We start from the raw sequence: 13,119 nt of genomic DNA, 5'->3' as shown, positions 1-13,119 counted from the left end.
CGCCTGTTGCACTGCAGTTCTATCATCACAGTGCGCCTGAATTTTCCCATTCATCATCCCTGCGTGTCATTTTTGCATTGACCCCGCACCGCAGCAAGGAACCAAGGCTATGTGACTGTAAACCGACGCATGCCCTCTCCTGGGGGGAGAGAGCAGATGCATCACCTCCCCTGCCAGTAAGGAACCAACATCACCTTCGATGCTAGTATGGAACCAACGCATCACCTCTCCTACGAGGACAGAATCAACGCATCACCCCCCGTCAGTAAGGAACCGATGTATCACCTCGCCTGCGCAGTAAGGAACCAACGCATTGTTTTGTTTTCCGGTGCCTCGCCTCCTCTGCGGCCCTCATCGTCTTTGTTTTTGACACATCCCAGGTATTCTGTGTTAAGATAGACAACCATTGATTCCTCTGAATTAGGACTCTTTGCAACTCTTTAAAAGTGATATCTTTGCTTTTGTATGTTGGATTTTTGTTGTTTTGATCTTGTTTTATTCAGATAAATGTTGGCTATTTTTCTAAACCCTTGTGGAGTCTTTTTGTAGTGTTTTCACTGCGTTACTGTGTGTTTGTGTGTCTGTGTGTGTGTATATACAAATACTTTGCACATTGCCTCTGAGATAAACCTGACTGCTCGTGCCAAGCTACCAAGTGGGCGAGCAGGAGTGAACTTACCTGTGTGGCTCCCTTACCCTGACTAGTGTGAGGGTCCCTACTTGGACAGGGTGAAAACCACACCAACTAGATATCCCATTTCTAACATTGGTGATCAGCAGTGAGGGTAGGACATGTGTTTGTACTTGACACACAGTGATTGGTGTACACTACTTCCATATTGCAGACCATTGTGCAACCACATACTGTTTTTTCTTTTTGACCTTTTTCTTTGTGCCTTCTGGAGTTTTTGTGCAACCTCTAAGTTTCATCCACAATCATGTCTCAGTCTGGAGAGCCAGCAGCAGTTATTGTAGAATTGGTGTTTTTTAGCAGGAGAGTCTGGAAACCTATACTGTGCACCATCTCAAAACGTTCTGCAAAGAGTTCAGGTGTCCTTTTAGAGGCCTCACTAGAAAGGAGGAGCTGGTAAAGACATTGAGGGCCTAGTTGGCAGTCTGGGAGGCTGGTGAGCATGCAGAGGTGAACAGTGTAGATCTGGAGGAGCAGAGTCTACATGGTGATTTTGTGGCACAACAGGATCTGTCTGAGGGGAAGGCACCCTCCAGGGAAGGAAGCATTGTTTCTTCCAAGGGTCTGACCCCAGAGGAGCTGGAGGACAGGCGGGAGGCTAGGAAGCACTCTTTGGAGATTGAAAGGCTCCGGTTGGAAATAGAGGCAAAGAAACTAGCCATAGAGGAAATAAAAATGATCCTGACTCACAAGTTGAGCTTAAAGGAGCTGGACTTGAAAGGCAAGGCCAGCACAGATGGCGGCAGCAGTGCTCCAATGCGGTATGAGAGGGAAGGTGCATATACCAAAAGATATGGTGAAAGATTTTGTTGTGGGTGATGAAACTGAGCAGTGGTTCAGGGGGTATGAGGTGGCACTGAGGATGATCAGGATCCCTAAGAGAGATTGGGGGCAGGTCTGTGAAAGTATTTTTCAGTGGAGGAGAGGGACACATTGTTGGTCTTAGAAGCATGGAATCACATGAGGTACCCTGCCATGAAGGACGCCCTGACCAGGCGGTATGGTCTCACCCTAAAGAGTTACAGGGTCAAGTTTAGGGAGAGTGCTAAACTTAGGTCACAAACTTGGGTGGAGTATGTTGATTCTTTCTGCAGAGCATTGGATAGTTGGGTGTAGGGCAGCAAAGTAACAGACTATCAGGGGCTGTACAATTTGATTTCATGGGAGCATTTGTCTAGTCGTTGTTTTCCAGAGCTGTGCCAGCACTTGACTGACAGCAAGCTTACTGACCCCAGGAAGCTTGTCGAGGAGGCAGGCCGCTAGCTCAGTACCAGGGGCCAAAAGAAGTTGTATGTGGGAGACTCAGCCAATGGTGGGCAGGGTCCCCAACAGAAGAAGGGGGGGGGCAAGGATAAAAGTAAGGAGTTCTCAAAGGGGCCCCAAACTAGCTCGCAGGGTAAGGATTCCCAACCCCCTGTCGAGAAGAAAAGTTGGTCCCCTTCAGGTAAGCTTGCAGGGAAGGGGCCCCTGAAGTGTTTCACCTGTGGCCAGGAAGGGCATTACAGGGGGAATTCCAAGTGCCCCAAGCAAACAAAGCCCCCCCCTCACCCCGCCCTGGTGGGCAGACCCTAGGGGTGGCGAGTGTAGCACTTGGGAAGGAGTTTGCCCCAGTTAGTGGTGGGGAGCCAAATGAGTTGGCCCTAGTCTCCCTGAGTGAGGGTGAGGTGGTCCAGAGAACCCTCATGCCTGACAACACTAAAAAGTACAGGCAGTGGGTGACCACCAATGATGGAAGGCATGTGGTGGCTCTGAGAGACACAGGAGCCAGTATGACAACAGTCCGCTGTCATCTTGTGTCTCAAGAGCAGGTAATCCCTAATGTAGTTCACCAAGTTGTAGCAGTAGACAACTGTGAGCGCCAATGCTTCGTAGATCAGATCTCTTTGAATGGGGAGGGGGTCTCAGGTTCCTTGAGGGAAGCTGAGAGTCCATCCATGCCTATTGACTGTCTGCTAGGGAATGACCTGGAGCATACCGCCTGGAAGGAGGTAGCGCTCAGGTCCCACTTGGAAATGTTAGATTTGCCAGAGTGGGCATGCATGACCACATGGTCCATGGCCGCCAGAGAGGGTGGTCAGAAGGACCTGGAGCCTGAAACAGTGGCCCGGGTCCCTGCCAGGAGGAGGAGGGGCAAGGAGCGCGGGAAACCCACTCCTGAGTTTCCCACAGTCCGGGAGGAGGGTGAACCTGAGGGGGACGCCCCGGAACCTACAGGGGAAGATGTGGCTGAACTGGGGGACCTCCCTGAGCTGACCCATTGGCAGTGGGAAGGAGGCCCCACCAGGGAGGAATTCTGTGCAGTGCAGAAAGCATGCCCCACACTTGAGGGTCTTCAGGAAAAGGCAGAGGCCCAGGCAGCTGGTGACACCTCTGGATCTCACCTGATTTACTGGGAGAATGATCTCCAGTATAGTGAGCCTAAGGTTGCTGAACATGAGGCAGCCTGTGTGCTGGTGGTACCCCAGTGTGTCAGGGTCTTCCTACTGGGTCTGGCTCATGATGTGTCACTGGCAGGTCATTTGGGGCAGGACAAGACCTTTGACAGGCTCCTCATCCACTTCTATTGGCCCCAAATGAGGAAGGCCTCAGATGCGTTCTGCAGGACCTGTCAGATGTGCAAGGTGAATGGCAAATCTGGGAAGAGGTGCAATGCTCCTCTTCAACTGTTTCCAGTCGTGAGCACCCCTTTTGAGCGGGTGGTCATTGACATTGTAAGGCCTTTGGATCCCAAGACAGCCATAGGCAACAGGTTTATCTTGGTCTTGGTGGACCTTGCCACCAGGTACCCGGAAGCTATCCCTCTGATGAAGGTGACTGTGCCCATTGTGGCCAAAGCACTGATGGGGATCTTTACCCGTGTGAGGTTCCCCAAGGAGGTGGTGTCAAACAGGAGTACCAATTTTATGTCGCTGTACATGAAGGCTATGTGGAAGGCATGTGGTGTTACCTGCAAGTTCACCATGCCTTTCCACCCGCAAAGCAATGGGTTGGTTGAGAGATTCCACTGTACCCTGAAGGGCATGATTATGGGTCTCTCAGAACCCATGAAGCTTTAGTGGGACGTCCTGCTACCATGCCTGCTGTTTGCCTATAGTGAGGTACCACAGAAGTGAGTTGGCTACAGCCTTTTTGAACTTCTGTATGGGCACCCTGTGGAAGGGCCTCTCAGTTTTGTGAAGGAGGGCTGGGAGCAAGCTCCCAAGAAGTCACCCCAGGATGTAATTCAGTTACATGCTGGCCTTAAGGAACCAGAAACTCTTCCAAGAGAATCTGGAGGCTAGCTGGGAATACCACTCTGGTTGAGTTTCAGCCTGGCCAGAAGGTATGGGTAATAGACTCGGTAGAGCCCTGTGCTCTCCAAGACCGTTGGTCTGGGCCTTCTGAGGTAAAGGAGCGCAGGAGTAATGTCACCTCCCTGGTGGACATGCAGACTCCAAGGAACCCTTTGAGGGTCTTGCACGTGAACTGCCTCAAGCCACATTTTGAGAAGTCTGAGTTGACCATGCTCTTGGTCACGGATGATGGGGTGGGAGAGGCGAGTGAGCCTCCCCCGACCTTCTGTCTGCCAAAGAGCAGGGTGGGTCAGTAAAGGGCGTGAACCTCTTCCCTACACTGAACCTAGAACAGCAGAGAGACTGTTGCCAATTGCTGGGACAGTTCACCTCTATGTTCTCACTCACCCCTGAAGTCACCCAATGGTATATCTCATGAAATTGACACAGGGCAGTCTTCCTGTTAAGCACACGTCTCAAAGGGTGACTGATAGAGTGAGAAACAGCATCAAGGAGGAAGTCTTTAAGATGGTGGAGTTGGGGGTGATTGAGCACTTCAAAAGTCCTTGGTCCAGTCCAGTGGTTCTGGTCCCCAAGGCTGCTCCACCCGGTGTCACACCTAAACTGAGGTTCTGTTTTGAATACCAGGTGCTCAATGCTGTCACTAAGACTGATGCGGACTCCACCCTCCAAGCTGATGAGCTCTTTGACCGGTTGGGAGCCACCAAGTTCCTCAGCACGTCTTATCTAACGTCTGGGTACTGGCAGATTGCCTTAACTGAGGGGGTCAAAGAGAGGTCGGTGTTCCCAACGTCAGAGGGGCATTACCAGTTCTGTGTTATGCCCTTTGGGTTGAAGAATGCCCCTGCCACCTTCCAGAGGCTGGTCAACCAGGTCCCGGACGACATTGCTGCTTTCAGCTGTAGCTGGGAGGACCACTTATACCACCTCCAGGAAGTGTTGAGGGTTCTGCGGAGTGCAGGCCTCACTATCAATGCCAGTAAGTGCCAGATAGGACAGGGGTCTTTGGTGTACTTGGGAAACCATGTAGGGAACAGCCAGGTGGTGCCCCTACAAGCCAAGATTGCTAATATTCTGGCTTGGGCACCCCCCAAGACCCAGACAGAGGTGAGAGCCCTTTTAGGTGACTCAGGATACTACAGGAGTTTTGTCAACGGGTACGACACCATTGTGGCCATCTTGACAGAGCTGACTTCCAAGACGCTGCGCCGTCAGGTGATCTGGACAGAGGCATGTAGGCTGCTTTTGCCACCCTGAAGGAGGCCATGTGCACTGCACCCATGCTCAAGGCTCCTGACTTTTCCAAAGAATTTGTGGTGCAGACAGATTCTTCAGAGCACGATGTGGGAACCGTACTCTCACAGCTTAATGAAGAGGGCCTAGATCAACCTGTACCCTTCATCAGTAGGAGGTTACTAACCCGGGAACAGAGGTGGAGCACAACTGAAAGGGAGGCTTTTGCTATGGTTTGGGCACTGAAGAAGCTAAGACCCTACTTGTTTAGGACTTACTTCTGGGTTTAGACAGACCACAGACCCATCCGACGGGTAATGCAGATGAGGGGTAAGAATCCTAAACTGCTGAGGTGGTCCATCTCCCTCCAGGGAATGGAATTACGGTGGAATACTGCTCTGGAACAGAACACACCTACGCTGATGGTCTGCCCAGGTTCTTCCACCTTAGTGATGAGAACTCCCAATAGGTTGGGTAGTTCTCCCACCTTTCAGCTGGGGGGGGAAGCAAGTGTTAGACCTGTCAGCTCTTGGAGTGGTTTCCATGTCTTTTTGGCTTCTGACCTCTTGCTTTGACCCTGTGCTGAACTTTGCTTTTGCTGGCTTTAGGGCTCTGGGCACTTGGGGCCAGATATAGCAAGCGGTTTGCATGTCGCAAACTGCGAAAAACGCAGTATGCGACATGCAAAACGGCCATCGCGATGCAGAGTCACATTTTGCGAGTCGGTACCGACTCGCAAAATGTGATTCCGAGTCGCAAATAGGAAGGGGTGTTCCCTTCCTATTGGCGACCGCATCGCTATGCTGAGTTGCTTTGTGACCCCGAAAGCGGTCGCAAACCAACTCGCAGTTACCACCCACTTGAAGTGGGTGGTAACGCATTTGCAAACGGGAAGGGGTCCCCATGGGACCCCTTCCCCTTTGTGAATGTCGCTGAAAATATTTTTTCAGAGCAGGCAGTGGTCCAACGGACCACTGCCTACTCTGAAAAAATGAAACCAAATGGTTTCACTTTTTTTTTGAATTGCAACTTGTTTTCCTTTAAGGAAAACGGGCTGCAATAAAAAAAAAAAAAAACTGCTTTATTAAAAAAAAGCAGTCACAGACATGGAGGTCTGCTGTCTCCAGCAGGCCACCATCCCTGTGAGTGCAGGGACTCGCTATGGGGTCGCAATTTGCGACCCACCTCATAAATATTCATGAGGTCTTTGCAACCCCATAGCGAGTCGCAGAAGGTGTCTGAGACACCTTTCTGCATGCACTTTTGCGAGTTGCAATTTGCGAGTCGGTATGACTCGCAATTTGCAAGTCGCAAAAGTTTTTCTTGCTACATCTGGCCCTTGATCACTGCTGACCAGTACTAAAGTGCAAGTGCTCTCTGTCTAAATTGGATTGGTAATTGGTTCATCTATAACTAGCACATTTGATTTACTAGTAAGTCCCTAGTTAAGTGCACTATAGGTGCACAGGACCTGTAAATCAAATGCTACTAATGGGCTTGTAGTACTGATTGCGCACCCCACATGAGTAATGTTGTAAACATGTCTCAGTGTCTTTTTGGGCAGTTTGGAACTGCCAGTTCCACCTGATAAGTGTACCCACTTGCCAGGCCCAAACCTTCCCTCTTACTATATGTAAGTCACCCTAAGGTAGGCCCTAGGCAGTCCCATGGGCAGGGTGCAGTGTATTAGAAAGCTGTGTTTTACATGTCCTAGTAGTGAAAAACTGCTAAATTTGTTTTTCACCATTGCAACGACTACCTCTCCCATAGGTCAACATTGGTAGTACCTTGAAATATCTTTTAAGAGTGATTTCCCTTTGGGAGCAGATAGAGATTTGGAGTTTGGGGTCTCTGAACTCACAATTTAAAAATACATATTTTGGTGAAGTTGTTTTTAAATTGTAAGTTTGAAAATGCCACTTTCAGAAAGTGGGCATTTTCTTGCTTAACCATTCTTTGCCTCTGCCTGGCTGTGGAATAAACGTCTGGGTCAGGATGAAAGTTGGGCTGTTTGTGAATTCACTTTAGGCCGTCACACAAAGGGAGCTGAGGTGTGCCCTGCATATCCTGATGGGTCTCCCTGGGCTAGAGTGGCGAGAGAGCTGGCACTTGCAATGAACAGGGCTGTACCTGTCCTTACACAAAGCAGTCTTCAACCCCGTGGAGTGTGTCTGGGGGCAAGGCAGGAAAGGCAGGGTTTTGTGCACTACAAAAACTATCCGTTGGAGTTTGTCTACTTCAAAGGCAGAAATGAGTATAAGTATTGGACGTCTGAGTCCACAACTTCAGAACACTTCTGGACTGAGGACATTCTGCCAGGAAGAAGAGCAGGATGCTGTAGGAGGAACTGCCACCATGCCTGTTAAAGGACTGGACTTTGAGATTTCCAAGGTTTCCCAAGGGCTTGAACTGAGCTTGCCTCCTGTTAAGAAAGCTCATGGACATCAAAGGCTTTACCTGCCAGTACCTGGACTCTTCTGCTGGAAATCCTGACTTGCCAAGTGGTACCAAATCCAGTCCCTGGGCCCTTGGAAGTGGAAACTGGTGTCCTGAGGAAGAAAATCGTTGCATTGGATCGCCGTGGCTGAAAATCAACACATTGCCTGTCTTGCGGCAGAAGAATCAATGAGGAATTAACGCGGCGCCTGCCTTGCTGTGGAAGGATCAACACAGTGCCTGTAGGACCGACGCAGCACCTGTTCCACAACTGCTCTATTATCACAATGCGCCTGAATTTTCCAATGCATCATCTCTGGGCATCATTTTCGCATTGATCCCCACTGCAGCAAGGAACCGAGGCAGTGTGACTGGAAACTGATGCATGCCCTCTCCTGCGGTGAGAAAACCGACGCATCACCTCCCCTGCCAGTAAGGAACTGATGCATCACCTCCCCTACCACTAAGGAACTGACGCAGCACCTCTTCTGCGAAGAGAGAATCGACGCATCACCTCCCCTGTCAGTAAGGAACCAGCGCATCACCTTCCCTGCGTAATAAGGAACCAACGCATTGCTGTGTTTTCCGGCGCCTCACCTCCTCGGCCGTCCACATCATTGTTTTTGATGCATCCCAGGTACTGTGTGTAAAAAAGAGACAACCATTAATTCCTGTGGATAAAGACTCTTTGCAACTCTTTAAAAGTGATATCTTTGCTTGTGTATGTTAGATGTGTCATTTTGGTCTTGTTTTATTCAGATAAATATTGGCTATTTTTCTAAACTTGTGTGGGGTCCTTTTGTAGTTTTTTCATTGTGTTATGGTGTGTGTGTACAAATACTTTACACATTGCCCCTGAGATAAGACTGACTGCCAAGCTACCAAGGGGGTGAGCAGAGGCTATCTTAACTGTGTTGCTCCCTTACCCTGACTAGAGTTAGGGTCCCTACTTGGACAGGGTGCCAACCACTGCCAACTAGAGACCCCATTTCTAACATCTGCACAGTCCTCTGCCTTGTAAAACTTGGCCTGAAGAGTGTCCTTCCTCCAAAAAAGATGGTAAAGGGAAGTATGCTGAAAGCATTATTTGGCAAAACCAGCATCTGCTGGGTTAGGGCACAGCTGGGGAAGGTTTCTTTTCACTCTTGGCACATTTGAGATCTGATAAGAGCTGTTTGAAGAGATATACCAGCCTCAGTGGATGTTGCTGCTTACATTTCTGCCAAAATATAACTGAACATTTCCATGGAATTCTGGTGGGATTGCTCAATGGGGGAGTGATTAAGGGTTGTGCACTTGCACAGTGCACTTAAGACACTTCCTCCTAGCCACTGAGTACTGGAAATTATCTCTCAAGTATGCATGTATTTGGCATTTATATAGACAGACCTTAGCCAAAAGGCAGCAGAGCTCTGTACATGGACAAAGGACAGGGGTGGCTCCTCTGCAATGGTGGAGGGGCTTTGCCCTCCTGGCTCAGAACCAGCGGATAAAAAATGACACAATAGCTTACTAATGTTTTATTTTTCATCTGTTGACTAAGCCAGCCTGTGAATAGAGGGGCGGGGCTAGACCACGGGAAGGGGTAGGAGGAGAGAGTGCACCTAAGTGTGCATGTGTGTTCACCAGCCGTCTTAGGCCGGCCAAACACACAGGCGCACTTAGGTTTCTCCAACCCCGCTGTGTTGTACAGCCAGGGTGGATCCAGGGTTGTGTCTAAGCAGCAGTCCAAGCTGCTTAGACCAATCCTGACTATGCTTTTTGCTAGGTTTAGCATTAAAGCAGCACCAGGATTGCTGGGGAGCCTGTGGGCGTGTCCCACTGAATGCTGGGATACCAGAAGAGGAGCAAGGCAGCAGGAGGCGGCGGCGGCGGCAACAGTAAGTGTTTTTTTTTGTTTCCCTTGTCACTGTTGTCCTCCCGCCCCACCCCCGCCGCTGACAAAGGCAAAATTAAAGTCAGAAAGTAATATGAAAGAGAGATGAATTGTGGACGATTAACGCACTGTGGTGTAGAATTCTTTAAAGATGCGAGTTTTCAGCTCTCTTGTAATTGGAGCAGGGTTGGGACAGTGTTGTGACTAAGGGGATCTTGTTCAAGATCCTCAGTGCATAGAGTGAAAAGGCATGTTGTCTTATTTTTTTTTCTTTTTGACGCTGCTTAGCTTGAAGGCTGATGGTGTCCTTGCTGCAGGTGTGCTGAGAACCATCATAGATGGTAAGCTTGTCTGGAAGATCAGTGTCGGTGCTGGTTGTAATGACTTTGTAAATGATGCAGTGAGATTTGAAGATGGTGCAGGATGGCAAGGGGAGCCAATGGAGTTTAATTTCATGGCCATATTTCTTCAGGGCCGGGCTGAGATAAGCAGTAGCGTGTAGGATGCCACTAAGGAATGGTAGTGTGAAGTCTGGGAGGTCACAGGTAGGGCATTATCACCATCCTGATACAAAAGTACAATTGAATGAACTGCAGTTCTTAAGTATCTTTCTGGAAAATGGCTTGACTTTCATTTTCAGACCATGAAAGTTGCAGTTTAAAATCACCAAGGTTCATGTGCTTGAGCCAGGTTTGCATTGTATCTTGTTTGTTGTTTTTGGTAAATAATGGAAATTCTGCCTCAGCTAGTTTGCACTTTAGGTAGGAGCTGAGCATTCAGGTCTATACCATATGCATGCAGTGTTTGAGACGTTGGATGACTGAAGCAGAGAACTCTTTCAAGCTGAGTTGTATAAAATCTGCATATTGGTGAACCTTGATGCTGTTATCTGTGTTTCAAGTAGTCTCTTGGTTATAGTTCTCCCTGACTGGTCCAGTCCTGAAGCTTAGATGGAGCAGATCCACTTTTCTGGCATTTCCTTTATGTGAATCCTAACTTTGACAGTAACCAGTTTCTGTTTCTGTGATGTGCCCGTTCCTGACACCCAAGCACCAACAGAGAGGACCTCTGGTTTGAGGCTTTTTTTTAATAAAGGTTATTCTAAATATGTGAATGGTGTAATGTCTGGTACTGTTGAGGGATTTAGTGCTTATTGAATTGTGTGTTGCTTTACAGAGGAAGCATCCACTGGAAATATAATGTGTGCAGAGGGGAGAGTCCACTTCACGTGCTCCCTCTCAACACATGAATATTGCTCGAGCTGAAGGTAGAGGACTGCAGGTTCCCTCATCCTATAAAATTAAGCGAGAGGGACTGCAGTTTCTAGTTTTCAAGGTAAGATAGTTTCGAAGTCAACCTGTCCTTTGTCTCTTATTGCTGTTGAGGGAAATCTCACACTTCATTGTGCCCGTGTTGTGGGTGCCCGTGCTTGGAATCCGCCCCACTGCCACCTGCTGTGAGAAACATCACTTCACATATAATTTCTGACTCCATGTTAGCTGAAAGAGAAACCCCCAACGTGTGCTTTACAAAATAAAAAATAGATGTAACTACACAGGAATGTGAATAGCATATGCTAAAAAAGCAACTATTGACAAATTATATTCTATTTCTGCAAAAATGGATACGGGAAAAGATATCAACTGTGGCTGGATTGCTGGCTATCTGACAAGGACACGTGGGCTCCAATCCGAACTTTCCAACGGGGCCAAAGTATGCTATCATGTTGTAAATATTTTACCTTATATGTCACGTTTTCCTTAACATCAAAATGTGCAAGAGCCTGGCCTAAAAGTAAATCAGGCCAGAGGGAGCACTAGCCAAAAACAAACCAGCTTTGCCAATGCTCTTTAGGATTAGAAGGTATTAAAGACATAAATAGCCGTATTAAAAAGTATAATAACTATGTGTTTCCATTTATCATTCACACTGAATGAGAGTTATAATGCTGCAGTACAGCGCATCTCTAGCGTCGCGTGCAGCGCCTTATTTGTTCACGAAACGGCGGCCGCCCAGCTCCCCTCTGCTGGGCACCAGCCCGGTTGTCATGTGCTTGGGCAGCTGAAGTGCCCGGCCGCGGCAGTGGGCAGTCCGACCTACAAGCACCGGGGCGTGGGGGTCACATGATGGCTTCAGAGATAAGTACATCACTCCATCCCTGCGGCTGGTTGAAACCGGCTTCCGGTGATTCTATTGTCACCACAGGCCAGCTTTTAAGATCTTGTAGGAATTGGCTGCAACATCGGTAGGCCGCATGAATGGCTAAAAAGCAATAGCCTAGCCTAAATCAGAACGGATGTCAGCAGGGCCGGCTTTTGGTATGGGCAGAGGCGGTCTGCAGCATCCCTCCCGCCTCCAACTATTCAGACTAAGCCTCTTTCAGTCACTTCTTCCTCGCCTGCCACAGTTGACGCCCTCCAACCCCACAAACTGCCAATGTTTCAATTTTAGCATTGAGCCTGTGCTCAGCTGTGTGAAGGTGACCCCCCCCCCCCCAACCATCGTGTGCAGTTTTAGCGCTGGTGACAATGTTTGTTTGCGCCCCCCAATAAGCACCTTTGCCACGGATTCCCTCACCACCCTTCCACAGTGCCCTCAAGTCTCTATAACCACCATCTCCCTCAGATGCATTTAATTCGTTATATAGTGGCACTCATATTAGTGTAGCGTGTCACAGCACTTGACAACACAAACACATCATAGGGAGGCAAATCAATCATATGTGTGTAAATCAGTGTATAACAAATGTTACATAAGACAGAGGACCACAAGTTCCAGGAGTCACCTCACCCATACTGGTAGGCGGCATAGCCTAAGAGTGCTTGATCTGGAGAATTACAAACGGGGAATTTTAAAAGTACCACCACGATTTGGGGTTGTCTTTACTAATAATAATTGTTTTCCACTCAAATTAACCCCGTTTGCAACATTAGGATAATGGAAGACTAGAGAAAAAAATCAGAACGCTCTAACCTGTACCTTACAGTTTCTACGCAGCTTTTTGGTGGCAGTTTCTAACTCACTGCTCTATTTTAGGATTTTAACTTATAACCAGCAAGAAACTGAATGATTTCTGCAGCAAAAGCAGTAACCCACTGTCCTATTTACACTTTATGGACTTTGTGATCTGCATGGTGCACGTTCTTTGCATCAGGCATATTAACCCTCGGTGCTACCTTCTGAGGAGTTAAAAGTTCCACTAGACAAAACTCAACTCTCTCTCCAGTAGGTCCATTAATCACCTGAATTATCTTGACATTTTAATTGTTTCGTGAAAATTGCTGGCGGCAAGGAACGCGGCAGCAGGTGCTTTTAAAACAATAAAATATTTGCAGCGCCCCCACCCAAAGTCAACGTCCGGTGCAGTGGCACCGGTCGCACCGCTCTAGAGCCGGCCCTGCATCCCCCACACCTACCTTCCATCCCCGCTCACGCAGCAACAACCCCGTTCGACCCACCAACATCTTGGCTAACGTGTAAGTAAATCAGGGAGCCGCGGAAGGTGCTGACATGCGCGCGCCCTCGGGCCAGCTACCCAGCACCTGACCCGGGAGCACAAAATGGCGCCCGCTGCCTCACCACACTCACCA

At 48.7% G+C, this 13,119-nt stretch overlaps 1 protein-coding gene across 10 annotated transcripts in view; it reads right to left on the bottom strand.

Annotated features, from left to right (window-relative positions):
• SORBS3 (sorbin and SH3 domain containing 3) overlaps window positions 1-13,119 on the bottom strand; it is a 293,967-nt gene that overhangs the window by 185,931 nt on the left and 94,917 nt on the right. The window contains exon 3 of one of the 10 annotated variants that reach the window (XM_069214037.1): window positions 8,251-8,293. The exons of the other annotated variants lie outside the window; for them this stretch is intronic. Within the exon in view, the coding sequence (XP_069070138.1) occupies window positions 8,251-8,271 (21 nt within the window). The 5' untranslated portion in view covers window positions 8,272-8,293. The remainder of the gene's footprint in view (window positions 1-8,250; window positions 8,294-13,119) is intronic. 10 annotated transcript variants of the gene reach the window in all.

This window comes from Pleurodeles waltl, chromosome 11, assembly GCF_031143425.1.
Source record: "Pleurodeles waltl isolate 20211129_DDA chromosome 11, aPleWal1.hap1.20221129, whole genome shotgun sequence".
In the NCBI taxonomy this organism is placed as follows: Eukaryota; Metazoa; Chordata; class Amphibia; order Caudata; family Salamandridae; genus Pleurodeles; species Pleurodeles waltl.
The sequence above is the reverse complement of the archived record's forward strand: the minus strand, read 5'-3'. Positions and strand labels throughout refer to the sequence as shown.